Raw genomic sequence first — 18,024 nt, forward strand, 5'->3', positions numbered from 1 at the left:
ACTGTAGTCTGGTTTTTTCATGGCGGTTTTGGAGCGTGGCTTCTTCCTTGCTGAGCGGCCATTCAGGTTATGTCGATATAGGACTCATTTTACTGTGGATATAGATACTTTTGTACCTGTTTCTTCCAGAATCTTCACAAGGTCTTTTGCTGTTGTTCTGGGATTGATTTTCACTTTTCGCACCAAAGTACGTTCATCTTTAGGAGACAGAACGCTTCTCCTTCCTGAGCGGTATGACGGCTTCGTGGTCCCATAATGTTTATACTTGTGTACTATTGTTTGTACAGAGGAACGTGGTACCTTCAGGCATTTGGATATTGCTCCCAAGGATGAACCAGACTTGTGGAGGTCTACAATGTTTTTTTCGGAGGTCTTGGCTGATTTATTTAGATTTTCCCATGATGTCAAGCAAAGAGGCACTGAGTTTGAAGGTAGGCCTTGAAATACATCCACAGGTACAACTCCGATTGACTCAAATGAGGTCAATTAGCCTATCAGAAGCTTATACTAAAAAGCATATACTAAAAAAGCCATGACATAATTTTCTGGAATTTTCCAAGCTGTTGAAAGGCAGTCAACTTAGTGTACGTAAACTTCTGACCCACTGGAATTGTGATACAGTGAATTATTAATCTGTCTGTAAACAATTGTTGGAAAAATTAGTTGTGTCGTGCACAAAGTAGATGTCCTAACCAACTTGAAAAAAAAACACAGAAATTTGTGGAGTGGTTGAAAAACAAGTTTTAATGACTCCAACCTAAGTGTATGTAAACTTCCGACTTCAACAGTATTTTGAACTAAGCTAATGAGGCCTTTATAAGTTATGTGCTTCAATTATCAATGGGTACAAACCATACATTTTTGTAGCAACTGCAGATTGCCTGTTTAACCCAACTAAAACCATACCTAACCTCAACCCATAACCTTTGTTCCTAATCTAACTCTAACCTTAATTAATTCACCCCTATGATGATGATTCTTCTTCTTCTAGTTGAATAAACACTTCCTGTACTAAAACAAAAAGAGCAGCAGACTTCAGAAATATGACCAACTCTTACATATCATGGGAATGTGTTAGAAGGGGCAAGCACACCCAAACCTTGTGTTGAAGCTCAGACACCACAATCACATGGTGGGAAGATCTGAACCATTCTACAGGGACGAAGGTATAGCCAACTAGAGTCACTCCAACCACTCACTTGGTGGTCTCTTTCATCTCTTAACCAAGGGAGATATGTGTGTGTGTGTGTGTGTTTGTGACAGGTGGGAGGAGGGCGCTGAGCCCTCGGTCCGTGGGCGCTGGCCTCCCAGCATGCATCAGACAGAAGGATTAAGACATTATATAGAGGTCCAGCTGTTCAAGCTCTGGCCTCAGCACAACACCACCTCACCCAGACTGAGGGAATGACTGACACACCGTGGCAGCATCAAGCTCTGGCCTCAGCAGAACACCACCTCACCCAGACTGAGGGAATGACTGACACACCGTGGCAGCATCAAGCTCTGGCCTCAGCAGAACACCACCTCACCCAGACTGAGGGAATGACTGACACACCGTGGCAGCATCAAGCTCTGACCTCAGCACAACACCACCTCACCCAGACTGAGGGAATGACTGACACACCGTGGCAGCATCAAGCTCTGGCCTCAGCAGAACACCACCTCACCCAGACTGAGGGAATGACTGACACACCGTGGCAGCATCAAGCTCTGGCCTCAGCAGAACACCACCTCACCCAGACTGAGGGAATGACTGACACACCGTGGCAGCATCAAGCTCTGACCTCAGCACAACACCACCTCACCCAGACTGAGGGAATGACTGACACACCGTGGCAGCATCAAGCTCTGACCTCAGCAGAACACCACCTCACCCAGACTGAGGGAATGACTGACACACCGTGGCAGCATCAAGCTCTGGCCTCAGCAGAACACCACCTCACCCAGACTGAGGGACTGACTGACACACCGTGGCAGCATCAAGCTCTGGCCTCAGCACAACACCATGTCACCCAGACTGAGGGACTGACTGACACACCGTGGCAGCATCAAGCTCTGGCCTCAGCAGAACACCATGTCACCCAGACTGAGGGACTGACTGACACACCGTGGCAGCATCAAGCTCTGGCCTCAGCACAACACCACCTCACCCAGACTGAGGGACTGACTGACACACCGTGGCAGCATCAAGCTCTGGCCTCAGCAGAACACCACCTCACCCAGACTGAGGGACTGACTGACACACTGTGGCAGCATCACAAATGGTACCCTATTCACAATAGTGAACTATCTTTGACCTCAGCCCACATACAGTAAATTGCATCCAGCCAGCATCCAACTCTACCTCAGGTGTTCATATTACATTTTCACATAATATCCAGGTTGGAATTATGGACAGCCTCCTGGGGCACTCCGATAACCAATCAGGTCACCCCTTAAAATTAAGAGAGGGGATGCTTGGCACTTCCAAATCAGAGGTTGTAGAGTATGAGTGCTGAACTAGGATCAGGTCTCCTCTGTCCATGTAATCTTCATTGTGCTGAGGAAACACACACAGGTCACCACGCCCCTAATCTTCGAGACACATTAGACATGACACAGGTTCAGTCCACTTCCAGGGTAGTCTGGTGCTGACAGGCATTGCATATATTTTCAACACTCCGGGGTGAAGGTTCCTCTAGGTACTGACCTAGGATCAGCTTCCCCTATCCCAATCATAACATTAAACATTAGTGGGGGAAATGCAAAAGTGATCCAAGATCAGCATCTAGGGGCAGGTTCTTAGTACCAATTGCGATCAGCGTGAAACTGACACAGGCAGTACAGAAGTGGAAGACAATATGATCGCCTCCTTAATTCTATTCCCCAAACCCACGACGCCCCAGAGAGTCACTGTGGGATCAGAACCCTGGTACACCACAAAGAACTGGCTGCCATTTTAGTGGAAGTGTGAGAAGAGAGCCTGCCTAATCTGTGTAGTGCAGGTGTGGCCGTGCTAGGCTTCCACCTCCATCTGAAATGATCACACCAACATCTGGCCCATTTTCAGCCTGGCAGCCTTTCCTCAGTCAAATAAAAGCCTAAATGTACACGGAGACAGTAGAAACGTGCACCCGTCCATTAATGAGAATATTTCCTCATTTGGAAAATATCACAGGCATTATAGCTGAGATTGAAAAGGACAGCCTTCCCGAACTAATGAAAACTACTTCCTCAAATGACCCAGCATACGCTAAAGGGAAGCTAAAAGCTTCAGCGGTAGCATCAGTTACCCCTGTTTGAATTTGATTACTGCATAATTCAGTGGGCATAGCTCTGAGCCCTACCGCCACTCAGTGCTCTATCAGCATGCATCCATCATTAGCCTTATCCACAGATCGGTTGGGCCTTTGTGAGTCATCCTCTGTGTCCCAAATGGCACCATATTCCCCAAGTAGTGCACTGTATAGGACATAGTGTTCCATTTGGGATTCAGCCATCCTCACAGCCTGCCTAATCTGTCACTGGAGCCTTAAATTACTCTGCCGAGGCTTCGAGGTGACACGTTTGAGCGAATAGGTTTTTTAGGGTTTGTGTTAATGGTGGTTAAACAACGGGGGGGGATTGTACTCTACTTAGAACGGCCGAATACAAACTATGATGAATGAGTGGTCAAAAAAAGTTAGGACACCCCCACTCATTCAAGGGTTTGTCTTTATTTTATACATGTTTATCCTTTTAAGCATGGAAAAAATACAATTTAACCCCCGACTTGGACCACACACCCTCTCCACTGAATAGCACTGGGAAGCTAAATGGTGGTTGCTTTGCAACGCTTGCAGTTAGCCACCGATTCCTTCCAAACCACCCATTGTTGAATTTGCCATTTCCGACTTGTTGAGTAATGTTTATGTCCAATGGCCGATGCGCAAGAATACCTTTTATTTATAATTTCTCTTCATATGACAAGGATTGAAAAGGATTTGCTAGTAGATTGTCGACGTGTTTCATGATGACTGCTTGTCTAGCTTGCTAGCTAAGACTTTGAAAGTAACATCAGTCCAATCAAAGCTGGGGTAGATATAATGTTATTTGACATTTTATCTGTGGCCAATGACCTTGAGCCTTCTTGGATGAGCACTTCTAATGTAAATCTATGGCAGCACCCAAGGGGACTTGAACTGCTTGGCTCTCTCTTTAACGATTCTGCGGTGACGTAGTGTCCCCATGAGTGACAGAACACTGAGCCAATCACGGCGCCACTAGACAAGATTACCAACGCCTATTCCGCTGGCTGTCCCTCCACCACAGAAAGCACTGTGCTACGCTGAAACACCTGCGTTTTGGAGCTGCCTTACTCAAGAGAGCATGTTCGTACTACAGATTCTTCTTTTACATTGTTTGCAAACTGATATGTGACATGAATTAATGCGAAAATAACATGCAAAACAGACACAACAAAATAATAATTTGTAGCTCAAAAACCCCACCTGTCCTGAATGACGGGTCACCACTGGTCCTAATACTCCTGAAGTGGCTTCCTTTTCTGGTGTCCTTGCCTTCACCACAGCCGAGAGGTGAGGGGTCTCTTTAGGGTTTCACCATAGTGCTGGCACCTGACAGGTCAAGTCATTAGTGTTTGTGAAGGAAAGATGAAAATTAAGACAGGAAGCTAGTGTATTTTATTGGGACATGGCTAGCCAGATGCTGGAATGGGAGCTAGCCACCGGTCTCTTAACTTCATGCTAGATGGGGACTGTGTGTGTGTACAGACCAAAGTTAAAATATATTTGTTATCTTTCAAATACTTAAGTTGCACTTCATTGAGCTTGTCTGGTGCAACAGAACCAATGGAATAGTCCCAAAAGTGCAACCCTTCCCATCTGGCACCCAAAGCAGGTTAAAGGAAGTACCTGCTACTACATGTGTTGATACGCACTTCAAAGGATCTTATAACAGTTTGTTTTTTATCACCATGATGTTTTTATACTTGCATTTTGTATTTATATTGATGTGTGTATTTTCTGTAATTCAGGTCTTATCTGTAAAAGAGACCTTGGTCTCAGTATGACTCTATGATAAAATGAAGGTTAAATACACATAAATACACCTGGACCTGAGTGAATAGTTGTTGAAGTTGTGTCTGACCTATAATTATCTCAGGCAAACGCAATGATGAATACATGTCTAGAGGTGGGTTATGCCAGGCAATGCCAATGGTCTGAGCAGTTTTAACTGTGCCCTCTAGTGACGACAGCCATCTGTTACATGGATATCCAGAAAGGTGTTTTAGCAGTTTCCACAGAACTCCTGTCTACAGAGGATGGATACCCCCCATTTGGCGGATGGATATCCCATTTGGCTGGCGGATGGATACCCCATTTGGCGGATGGATATCCCATTTGGCTGGCGGATGGATACCCCATTTGGAGGATGGATACCCCATTTGGGGGATGGATATCCCATTTGGCGGATGGATACCCCATTTGGCGGATGGATACCCCATTTGGCGGATGGATATCCCATTTGGCTGGCGGATGGATACCCCATTTGGCGGATGGATACCCCATTTGGGAGATGGATATCCCATTTGGCGGATGGATACCCCATTTGGCGGATGGATATCCCATTTGGCGGATGGATATCCCATTTGGCGGATGGATATCCCATTTGACGGATGGATATCCCATTTGGCTGGCGGATGGATACCCCATTTGGCTGGCGGATGGATACCCCATTTGGCGGATGGATATCCCATTTGGCGGATGGATATCCCATTTGGCGGATGGATATCCCATTTGGCGGATGGATATCCCATTTGGCGGATGGATATCCCATTTGACGGATGGATATCCCATTTGGACGGATGGATATCCCATTTGACGGATGGATATCCCATTTGGCGGATGGATATCCCATTTGGCGGATGGATATCCCATTTGGCGGATGGATATCCCATTTGGCGGATGGATATCCCATTTGGCTTCCAGGCGAAAATAATACAGCAAGGAAACAGAAGCAGAACAAACACAGTAATAAAAACCCTAAATACATCTTCTGTTCTCACGATAATTATCTCAGTCATCCTCCCTCCCACCCTTTGTCCAACAACGATCCTAGAGTTGTAATAGGTCATTATGTTTTGTCCCTGTTGGGATCTGTTACCACAACACTAGTTCATCAGGTTCACAGACTACAGTACATGGTCTATTACAGATTATAAACTGGGTGGTTCGAGCCCTGAATGCTGATTGGCTGATAGCCGTGGTATATAAGACCATATACCAAGGGTATTAAAAAAACATTTATTTACTGCTCTAATTACATTGGTAACCAGTTTTTAATAGCAATAAGGTACTTTGGGGGTTTGTGGTATATGGCTAACATACCAGGGCTAAGGGCTGAATCCAGGCACTCTGTGTTGCGTTGTGCTTAAGAACAGCCCTTAGCCGTGTTACTTTGGCCATATACAACACAGCCGTGCCTTATTGCTTAAACATATCATCCCTCAAATGAGTTCACCAAAGTGTGTCTTTATAGCTGACCGGCAACATAGTTCACTGACTAGAGGTTATATAGTTGATTGGCCCCATACAGACAAGACAATAAAGACGTCATTTTGATTTTATTTGGGGATGTGGCAACATAACTTTCAGGAAGGTGTTATTGTCATACAAATACATACCAGAGAGACCAGGGGTGTCCTTGTACAGAGAGACCAGGGGTGTCCTTGTACAGAGAGACCAGGGGTGTCCTTGTACAGAGAGACCAGGGATGTCCTGGTACAGAGAGACCAGGGATGTCCTGGTACAGAGAGACCAGCAGTGTCCTGGTACAGAGAGACCAGCGGTGTCCTGGTACAGAGAGACCAGCGGTGTCCTGGTACAGAGAGACCAGCAGTGTCCTGGTACAGAGAGACCAGGGATGTCCTGGTACAGAGAGATCAGGGGTGTCCGGATGCAGAGAGTCCAGCGGTAGGTCCCAAATAGCACCCTATTCTCTATATGGTACACTACATGTATTTTAGGGCTCTGGTCAAAAGTAGGACACTATTTTGGGAAGAGGGTGCCATTTGGGATGCAAAAAAGGTAATTTGACAATGAACTCAAGTCATCGAGGTGTGACCGCAAAACGACATGGAACAGAATCATATCAGCGGTATCGTCTGTATAAATCAACACTGAAAAGTGAGGAAAAACAAAACAATGGAGCAAGCAAAACTGTGCCACATAAAAATCAGAAAGTGATTTTCATTATAATACAACACAATGAACAATGACAAGGAAGAGAAGCCATGTTGTTCCCCTGGTTTTGGTGCCTTGTGAAGAGAGAGAGGGAGAGAAAGAAAGAGAGGACATATGGAGAGATGATTCAGAGAGATAACCTCCTCTCTCCAAGTGGCAGGAATCAGCTTCCAGAATTCCCACGGCAGCGTAACCACAGCAACGCTGGGAGGGGCCAAGCAGGACTCTTCTCTAAGGCTTGATATGGCACGACCACTTCAAAACACTGGCTATTGCTCGCCCTTACACTTCTACTGTACACCTACCTACTCTCTCACTGTCCCCACCCCTCCCAATCACTACCCCCCCATTAGCCCCAAACATCCATCCACCAAACCCTCATCCTCACGCCATCCCTAACCTCCGTTAGCGCCCCCCCAAAACCCCAGTCCCACCTCTAACCCCCCCATTAGCCTCAAACTTCCACCCACCCCCCAAACTCTCAGCCCTCTCAATCCCTATCCCCCCATTAGCCCCACCCCCCAAACCCCCCACTCTAGAAGGCACGGGTGTTATTTTCTTGTGACCACATTCTAAACGTCTGGTTTGGATGAGTGAACGACAGTGACGAGGCGATGACGACAGACACACACAGAGTGGGCAGCCCACAAAGACACCGAGGTAATGGGGTATTGATAATGCCAGACTGGCTTGTTCCACAGAGGGTCTTGTCTGTGTGAAAGAACGTCTCTTTAGGAAAGAACACAACTGCTATGAGTGAGTCAGTCCGTTAGCTATGTACACAGGAAGTGGACTGACGGCCTATACTACACCTGAAACACTGCATCTGGCAGATTTTCACTACATCTAGTTGATTTCTGACTGGCTGACGATGTTGAGTTACTACTGTACAAAAGTCTATGAACAGCCTGGGGACTCTACTGTCTACTAGGTGCCATCGTGATGTTTACACACTATCGGGCAAGTGATCAGCTGAGCATTCATCCTACCGTACATGTTAACCACACAGCAACAATTCATGTCAAGCATCTAGTTTATACAATTGACCTTGTCTACAAATTTGAGTGGAACGATTCAAATCGATTGATTACAATTACTTTCTTTTGTTTGCCGATTCACCGTCAAGCTAGGAAACTCGAGCCTTGTCAAAGCTTCAAAAGAACGTCACATATATTGGACCGCTTAAAACTGTTCTTCTCCCTTCTCGTATATTTTTTAACTAGAGGTTCTACTCACAAAGGACACACCAAACAAACAAAACAAATGAACATTCTTTAAAAAAAAAACTGGAATGAAAGTAATCTTTCTTCAAAAATCTCAAAAGTGTAAAATGTTCCCTGTCGTTGGGGAGGCGGGTGAAATGGGGGCAATGTGAAATGCAAGGAGCGGTGTCCGTTAGCAAAATAAAAAATGGCCGCCAGATGTCAATGCCTTCTCCAAGGCCCAGTTGACGACATCATGACGCCGGCTAAGGCCGAACGCTGACCTCAACTTCCCTTCAGTCCTGGCCGGTGCCACTCCCCCTTTAAAAATACATGGATCTTTAAACAGGTACAAATAAATAGAAATTAAAAACAATTTCAGTTTTTTTTGAGGAGCCTCTTTCAGGAATGCTTGCTTTGGAGACGTGTGTGTGACAATGGTGGCCCGTCTGAGGACAGTGGGGCAGAGTCAACTCAGTAGAGAGAGAGAGAGAGAGAGGGTTGAGGCAGAGCTACTGGGTGCTCTTGAAGTTCATTCACTTCCAGACTGTTTCTCCTCCTTAGCCTGGACAAACCCCCCATCAGTCCTGTCTCTCTCTCTCCATCGGTCTCTCTCTCTGTCAGTCTGTCGGCTGCTACTTGAACAGGAAGTTGATGAAGACCTGAAGGAGGATGAGGAGGATGATGATGGCGTAGTCGCGCTGCTGCAGGAATCCGCCCTCTGCTGCCGCCTGGCCCACTGTCGTTCGGGAGCGCAGCACACCGATGCTCCTGGAGATGTAGGCGCACACACGCAGACAGAGACAGTGAGGGCTCAGTCACAGGAATTATATGCACAACCACAAACTCATAATGCATAAGTTGGGAACAATTGAATTCTCACTCACTCAAAGACCACACGCACACACACTCAATGTCTCATGTTTGAACGACCCTCACTTGTAAATGTTCTCCTGTGTCTTCTTTATAGAATCAATGGCACTTTGAAGTTCACTAAGGTCTGGGCCCTTTTTCCTTAACCGGCTACTGTGCTTGCTTTTGTGTCCTGAAATGCACAAACAGCAACAATCAGCTGTAACAAAGAGTCAATAACAAATGTTAAAGTAAATGTCTAGTGAAAATGTCACTTTTGTGTGTGGGGGGGGTGTATGAGTGTATGTGTGTGTGTGGGGGGGGGGGGGTATGAGTGTATATGTGTATGTGTGTGTGGGGGGGTGTATGAGTGTGTATATGTGGGGGGATGTATGAGTGTGGATGTGTGGGGGGGGGGTGTATGAGTGTGTATGTGTGTGGGAGGGTGTATGAGTGTGTATGTGTGTGGGAGGGTGTATGAGTGCATGTGTGTGTGTGGGGATGTATGAGTGTGTATGTGTGGGGAGGGGGTGTATGAGTGGTGGGTGTATGAGTGTGTATATGTGGGGGGGTGTATGAGTGTATATGTGTGGGGGGGTGTATGAGTGTGTATATGTGGGGGGGGTGTATGAGTGTATGTGTATGGGGGGGTGTATGAGTGTATGTGTATGGGGGGGTGTATGAGTGTATGTGTGTGGGGGGGTGTATGAGTGTGTATGTGTGGGAGGTGTATGAGTGTGTGGGGGGTGTATGAGTGTGTATGTGTGGGGGGGGGGTGTATGAGTGTGTATGTGTGGGGGGTGTATGAGTGTGTATGTGTGGGGGGTGTATGAGTGTGTATGTGTGGGGGGGTGTATGAGTGTGTGTGTGTGTGGGGGGGGTGTATGAGTGTATATGTGGGGGGGGGGGGTGTATGAGTGTATGTGTGTGGGGGGGGTGTATGAGTGTATGTGTGTGGGAGGGTGTATGAGTGTGTATATGTGGGGGGTGTATGAGTGTGTATGTGTAGGGGGGTGTATGAGTGTGTATATGTGGGGGGGGTGTATGAGTGTGTATGTGTAGGGGGGTGTATGAGTGTGTATGTGTAGGGGGGGTGTATGAGTGTGTATGTGTAGGGGGGTGTATGAGTGTGTATGTGTAGGGGGGTGTATGAGTGTGTATGTGTGTGGGGGGTGTATGAGTGTGGGGGGGGGTGTATGAGTGTGTATATGTGGGGGGGGGTGTATGAGTGTGTATGTGTAGGGGGGTGTATGAGTGTGTATGTGTAGGGGGGTGTATGAGTGTGTATGTGTGTGGGGGGTGTATGAGTCTGTGGGGGGGTGTATGAGTGTGCATATGTGGGGGGGGGTGAGTGTGTATGTGTAGGGGGGTGTATGAGTGTATGTGTGTAGGGGGGTGTATGAGTGTATGTGTGTAGGGGGTGTATGAGTGTGTATGTGTGGGGGGGTGTATGAGTGTGTATGTGTGGGGGGGTGTATGAGTGTGTATATGTGGGGGGGTGTATGAGTGTATGTGTGTGGGGGGGTGTATGAGTGTATGTGTGTGTGGGGGGTGTATGAGTGTATGTGTGTGGGGGGGTGTATGAGTGTGTATATGTGGGGGGGTGTATGAGTGTGTATATGTGGGGGGGTGTATGAGTGTGTATGTGTGTGGGGGGGGTGTATGAGTGTATATGTGTGGGAGGTGTATGAGTGTGTCGGGGGGGTGTATGAGTGTGTATGTGTGGGGGGGTGTATGAGTGTGTATGTGTGGGGGGGTTGTATGAGTGTATATGTGTGTGTGGGGGGGTGTATGAGTGTGTATATGTGGGGGGGGTGTATGAGTGTGTATGTGTGAGGGGTGTATGAGTGTATGTGGGTGTATGAGTGTATATGTGTATGTGTGTGTGAGGGGGTGTATGAGTGTGTAAATGTGGGGGGGGTGTATGAGTGTATGTGTGTGGGGGGGTGTATGAGTGTATATGTGTATGTGTGTGTCGGGGGGTGTATGAGTGTGTGTGGGGGGGTGTATGAGTGTGTGTGGGGGGTGTATGAGTGTATGTGTGTGGGGGTGTATGAGTGTATGTGTGAGGGGTGTATGAGTGTGGGTGTGTGTGTATGAGTGTGTATGTGTGTGGGTGTATGAGTGTGTGTGTGTATCGGGGGGTGTATGAGTGTGTGTGTGTGTGTGGGTGTATGAGTGTATGTGTGTGTCGGGGGGTGTATGAGTGTGTGTGTATGAGTGTGTATATGTGAGGGGGTGTATGAGTGTGTATATGTGGGGGGGGTGTATGAGTGTATATGTGGGGGGAGTGTATGTGTGTGGGGGTGTATGAGTGTATGTGTGAGGGGTGTATGAGTGTGTGTGGGGGGTGTATGAGTGTGGGTGGGGGTGTATGAGTGTGTATGTGTGTGGGTGTATGAGTGTGTATGAGGGGTGGGTCGTTGTGTTGCAGCATTGGGATTGTATGTATATTAATGTGAGTGGTATTGTAATATTGTTGGTATGTGTGTGTGTGTGTGAGACGTACGCTCGCTGCCGGAGGAGTCCTGGCGGTCAGGTTCTGGGGAGGAGCAGCCACTCTCAGGTTTCTTGGGCTTGTCACTGTGCTTGTGCTTTCTTTTGGGCCCTGTCACCTACACACACCAAGGACACACACATCAACACAGAGCCACACACACCAGCCACTAAATCAACACACACCACAGAGAAGACGACAAAACCAAAGATACCTACACAAAAACACTCACGCACCGCACACACACGCTTGTACACCTACGAACGAACACACAGAAACTACGTAAATAGCTGCAATTAGGAACAAAACACAGACACAAACGCACGCACGCACACACACACACACGCACACACAATAACACTTACATCACATGCTAATCAGTAGCACAGCAAAATGAGGCATGCGAGCGTGCCAATCGGCCACATTCAGTGAAACTCCAAAAACAACCAACAACACAGTCAGTTGCAACTAAAATTAAACTAACCAACCAAATGAACTAACCAACCAAGCACCTATTAAAGCACTTAAAGCGCTCGGAGACATCAACAACCAGCCTTCTTAAAAACAAAAACAGAATTATCCAAAGATCATCTAAAAAATGACAACAACCAACATGGCGGTAGGTGTTGGGGAAACAGTCAAAACAAAATGGCTGTACGAGACAACAGGCGGGGCGGCGTGGCCCACACGGAACAGAAGCAGCCACAGGCGATGGTTGTGAATGGAGCTGGAGAAGACTTTTAGAGCAAGCTGCAGTGGTGGCTGGTGAAAAACTGAAGTGGAGGAGGTGGAGTAAAAAAAAAATCAAGAAGTATAAAAACAACTCAGGGAGCGCTGTTCGGTTGGCCAACCTACCTGGCACTTGCAATTGCCATCCCTCCTGGGGCCCTGGTTACTGAGACTAATTACACTGGCAGAACGTACCATAGGGGTGCGATGCCGCACTTTAGTCTGGATCCAGCCGTCTTTCTCAAACTGAATCATATCATTCAGCGGATCCCACGGCCGGGTGCTGCGGACACACACACACACACACACACACACACACACACACACACACACACACACACACACACACACACACACACACACACACACACACACACACACACACACACACACACACACACAGAGAACATTACATAAGAAGATATTACAGTCTGCTGGTAATGTTATGCCAACATGTTGTTGTAACACCAAGTCCATCCATTAGGTGTCACAATCCTCCTGTTGATCAGCTCTGGGGTCAGTTCAGATGCAGAGACTTGACATACAGTACATACAAGGTTTTGATGCTACTTCTTGGTCGTCATAGTAATGGAAGCATTGGCAAACTAATACAGTCTAACATCTCTATAAACATAAAAAATAACCTCAAGTTATTCCTGGCTCTGCCTGTCAATAGAGAATTTAGTTACATAACATCTCCACTAGATGGCTCCTCTCCTTTAATATATCAAGCTCCCAGACAGGCATCGAAGGTCAGTCTCACATTTCACCCACTCATGGCTAACATACAAATATGAGGGAGATAAGCTGATCCTAGAACTGTAACTTCTACTCAACTTCAACTAACGGGTCACGTACCAAATGGCACCGTATTCCCTATATAGTGCACTACTTTAGACTAGAGCCCTATGGGGAATAGAGTGCGTGAATTGGAGATAAGAAACTCACTCGGCATATCTGTAATGCCACTCTCCGGTGACAGGGTCCTGTTCAAAGAGCCCGGGCGCCCAGTCCTCACACTTGGCCTTGCGCTCGCGGGTTGACTTCCTCTGAGCCTCCTCCAGGATAAACTTCTCATTGGTGGCCTCTGTCTGGTCCTTGTTGTTGATGGCCCTCGTTACATGCTGCCATAACCTGGGAGGACGAAGGGAGAGACAGAGGGAGAGGGAGAGAGAGAGGGGGATATAGAGAGAGAGGAAGATATTTTTATTTAGAGAGAGATTTAGAGAGCTATATACATATATATATATATATATATATATAGAGAGAGAGATATAGAGATATATATATATATATAGAAGGAATGAGATGGTGAATAGAGGAGAGGAGGAATAAAGAGTCAACGAGGGGAAGGAATGAGATGATGAGGGGAGGGAGGAGGAATAAAGAGCCAACGAGGGGAAGGAATGAGATGATGAGGGGAGGGAGGAGGAATAAAGAGCCAACGAGGGGAAGGAATGAGATGATGAGGGGAGGGAGGAGGAATAAAGAGTCAACGAGGGGAAGGAATGAGATGATGAGGGGAGGGAGGAGGAATAAAGAGTCAACGAGGGGAAGGAATGAGATGATGAGGGGAGGGAGGAGGAATAAAGAGCCAACGAGGGGAAGGAATGAGATGATGAGGGGAGGAGGAATAAAGAGTCAACGAGGGGAAGGAATGAGATGATGAGGGGAGGGAGGAGGAATAAAGAGTCAACGAGGGGAAGGAATGAGATGATGAGGGGAGGGAGGAGGAATAAAGAGTCAACGAGGGGAAGGAATGAGATGATGAGGGGAGGGAGGAGGAATAAAGAGTCAACGAGGGGAAGGAATGAGATGATGAGGGGAGGGAGGAGGAATAAAGAGTCAATGAGGGGAAGGAATGAGATGATGAGGGGAGGGAGGAGGAATAAAGAGTCAATGAGGGGAAGGAATGAGATGATGATGGGAGGGAGGAGGAATAAAGAGCCAACGAGGGGAAGGAATGAGATGATGAGGGGAGGGAGGAGGAATAAAGAGTCAACGAGGGGAAGGAATGAGATGATGAGGGGAGGGAGGAGGAATAAAGAGCCAACGAGGGGAAGGAATGAGATAAGGGGAGGGAGGAGGAATAAAGAGTCAACGAGGGGAAGGAATGAGATGATGAGGGGAGGGAGGAGGAATAAAGAGTCAATGAGGGGAAGGAATGAGATGATGAGGGGAGGGAGGAGGAATAAAGAGCCAACGAGGGGAAGGAATGAGATGATGAGGGGAGGGAGGAGGAATAAAGAGTCAACGAGGGGAAGGAATGAGATGATGAGGGGAGGGAGGAGGAATAAAGAGCCAACGAGGGGAAGGAATGAGATGAGGGGAGGGAGGAGGAATAAAGAGTCAACGAGGGGAAGGAATGAGATGATGAGGGGAGGGAGGAGGAATAAAGAGGCAACGAGGGGAAGGAATGAGATGATGAGGGGAGGGAGGAGGAATAAAGAGGAGTGAAAGAAAAGAGTCTGTCTGTCTCTTCATACCTCTCAGACTCATAGTCTCCCTGGTCCTCAGGAGGCACGGTGCAGCGTGTCAGCCTGCTCTGACGCAGCTCTGCAGTGGGGTTCCAAAACGTATCCACCACCCCGGTCTTCTTATCGTTGATGAAGATTTCACTGTCCTGGAGGAGCCAGACACACAGGAAGACCCAATTAACACAGTTAGCGCCCCCCCCCCCCACACACACACCTTCAGACAAAAAACATGAAATGAGAAACACACACATAGAGAAATACAAAAACATCTACACACCAAGCAGGCAAACGTTCAATCACTCACCAAATTGTCTGACATCCTGTTATCTGCCAACAACCACTGCTTCTTATTAGACACAAAGTGCTCCATCACCCTGACTTCCCAAAACAACCTGGCTATGTGCCCTGGTCAAAAGCAGTGAACTATATGGGGAATAGGGTGCCTTTATGGGATGGAGGCAGTGGTAGTGATGTTTAGGTACAGCTAATCTGACTGCTGAGCTAACTCAGACAGTCCTCCTAAACAGGCTGAGAGAGCTGCATTGACCGATCTGAGGACATGGCTAACACACACGCACGTACACACACGCACGTACACACACGCACGCACAGATGTTATTCCCCAGAACCCAATGGCATAGAGCTGGCCGGGGTAATTACCCAGAAAGCCAGGGGAAGGTGTGAGATAGAATGACTGAGGTGATAGTCAGTCGTCTTTCAGTCTGTGTCTGTCTGTCTGACTGTCTGTCTGTCTGTGCCTGTCTATCATCTGTCAGTCGTCTGTCAGTCTGTGCCTGTCTGTCGTCTGTGCCTGTCTGTCTGTCTTTCTGTTTTTGTTTGTCTGTGTCTGTCTGTCTGTCTGTCTGTCTGTCTGAGGCCCAGCTTGGAGAGAACACAGTAAAAGCCAGCTGGATCCAGCAGAAACCCAAATAACAAAAGATATTGATGATGATATACTGTGTACGCAGCCTGTCACCCTGACAAACTAACAGATATTATGATATACTGTGTACGCAGCCTGTCACCATGACAAACTAACAGATATTATGATATACTGTGTACGCAGCCTGTCACCATGACAAACTAACAGATATTATGATATACTGTGTACGCAGCCTGTCACCATGACAAACTAACAGATATTATGATATACTGTGTACGCAGCCTGTCACCATGACAAACTAACAGATATTATGATATACTGTGTACGCAGCCTGTCACCATGACAAACTAACAGATATTATGATATACTGTGTACGCAGCCTGTCACCATGACAAACTAACAGATATTATGATATACTGTGTACGCAGCCTGTCACCATGACAAACTAACAGATATTATGATATACTGTGTACGCAGCCTGTCACCATGACAAACTAACAGATATTATGATATACTGTGTACGCAGCCTGTCACCATGACAAACTAACAGATATTATGATATACTGTGTACGCAGCCTGTCACCATGACAAACTAACAGATAATGATATACTGTGTACGCAGCCTGTCACCCTGACAAACTAACAGATATTATGATATACTGTGTACGCAGCCTGTCACCATGACAAACTAACAGATATTATGATATACTGTGTACGCAGCCTGTCACCATGACAAACTAACAGATATTATGATATACTGTGTACGCAGCCTGTCACCATGACAAACTAACAGATATTATGATATACTGTGTACGCAGCCTGTCACCATGACAAACTAACAGATATTATGATATACTGTGTACGCAGCCTGTCACCATGACAAACTAACAGATATTATGATATACTGTGTACGCAGCCTGTCACCATGACAAACTAACAGATATTATGATATACTGTGTACGCAGCCTGTCACCATGACAAACTAACAGATATTATGATATACTGTGTACGCAGCCTGTCACCATGACAAACTAACAGATAATGATATACTGTGTACGCAGCCTGTCACCATGACAAACTAACAGAAATGATGATATACTGCGTACGCAGCCTGTCACCATGACAAACTAACAGTCATTATGATATACTGTGTACGCAGCCTGTCACCATGACAAACTAACAGATATTATGATATACTGTGTACGCAGCCTGTCACCATGACAAACTAACAGATATTATGATATACTGTGTACGCAGCCTGTCACCCTGACAAACAAACAGTCTCAGCACGTATTAAACAGTGTCTCTGGCCATTGGTGCAGAAAACAACCCATTTTACATTTAATTGGTGACTTAAATCTACATACAGTTTGTATACATTAAGCAGGTAGGTGAAAGTGCGTGTTCGTTCGGTGGCCTCCATTAAAACTTCATCAAGGTCAGGTCTCCTGACATAATTAAAGTCAGTTTGACCTTTGGGGTGGAAAATAACTTTCCATACTTCCAAACCTTAAATTTTTTTTTATGCATGTGGGCTAGGGGGCAGTGTTCGGAAGTTCGGATGACAGATGTGCCCAAAGTAAACTGCCTGTTACTCAGGCCCAGAAGCTGGGATATGCATAGCTGGTAGCATTTGATAGAAAAACACTCTAAAGTTTCAAAGACTGTTAAAATAATGTCTGTGAGTATAACAGAACTGATATGGCAGGTGAAAATCCGAGGAGAATCCATTCGGAATTTCTTTTTTTTGAGGTCACCACTCATTCAAATGCTTGTCTATGGGACATTCAAAGGAATTCCTCCCAGATTGCAGTTCCTATGGCTTCCACTAGATGTCAACAGTCTTTAGAAAGGGTTTCAGGCTTGTTTTTTGAAAAACAGTTAGTAATTGAAGTTTTTCAAGGTGGCTCTCATTTGAACTGTAGTCTTGTGGCACGCGTGGATGAGGTCGAGCACTCCGTTATTTATCTCCGGGATTGAACATGTTACGTTCTGTCTTAAATGTTATCGTTTCTTTACATTTTAGGATACCTGAGGATTGATTTGAAATGTTGTTTGACTTGTTTGGACAAAGTTTATTGTTAACTTTTGGGTTTCCTTTGTATGCATGTTGAACGAGTAGAACGGGTGGATTGTCACGCCCTGGTCTTAGTATTTTGTG

General features: G+C 46.4%; 1 protein-coding gene across 4 annotated transcripts in view; it reads right to left on the reverse strand.

The window, feature by feature from the left end:
• Positions 1 to 6,587: 6,587 nt before the first annotated feature.
• LOC116360508 (oxysterol-binding protein-related protein 8) overlaps positions 6,588 to 18,024 on the reverse strand; it is a 151,870-nt gene continuing 140,433 nt past the window's right edge. For 3 of the 4 annotated variants that reach the window (XM_031815181.1, XM_031815182.1, XM_031815184.1), the window contains 6 exons: positions 14,990 to 15,126; positions 13,452 to 13,637; positions 12,699 to 12,786; positions 11,787 to 11,892; positions 9,365 to 9,470; positions 6,588 to 9,196 (listed from right to left, as the gene is read on the reverse strand). In XM_031815181.1, coding sequence (XP_031671041.1) covers positions 9,061 to 9,196; positions 9,365 to 9,470; positions 11,787 to 11,892; positions 12,699 to 12,786; positions 13,452 to 13,637; positions 14,990 to 15,126 — 759 coding nt within the window. In that variant the 3' untranslated portion in view covers positions 6,588 to 9,060. Of the gene's footprint in view, positions 9,197 to 9,364; positions 9,471 to 11,786; positions 11,893 to 12,629; positions 12,787 to 13,451; positions 13,638 to 14,989; positions 15,127 to 18,024 lie in introns of all 4 variants that reach the window. The other variant, XM_031815183.1, reaches the window with a different exon arrangement.

The sequence above is a fragment of the Oncorhynchus kisutch genome, unplaced genomic scaffold (assembly GCF_002021735.2).
Source record: "Oncorhynchus kisutch isolate 150728-3 unplaced genomic scaffold, Okis_V2 Okis09a-Okis19a_hom, whole genome shotgun sequence".
Classification (NCBI taxonomy): domain Eukaryota; kingdom Metazoa; phylum Chordata; class Actinopteri; order Salmoniformes; family Salmonidae; genus Oncorhynchus; species Oncorhynchus kisutch.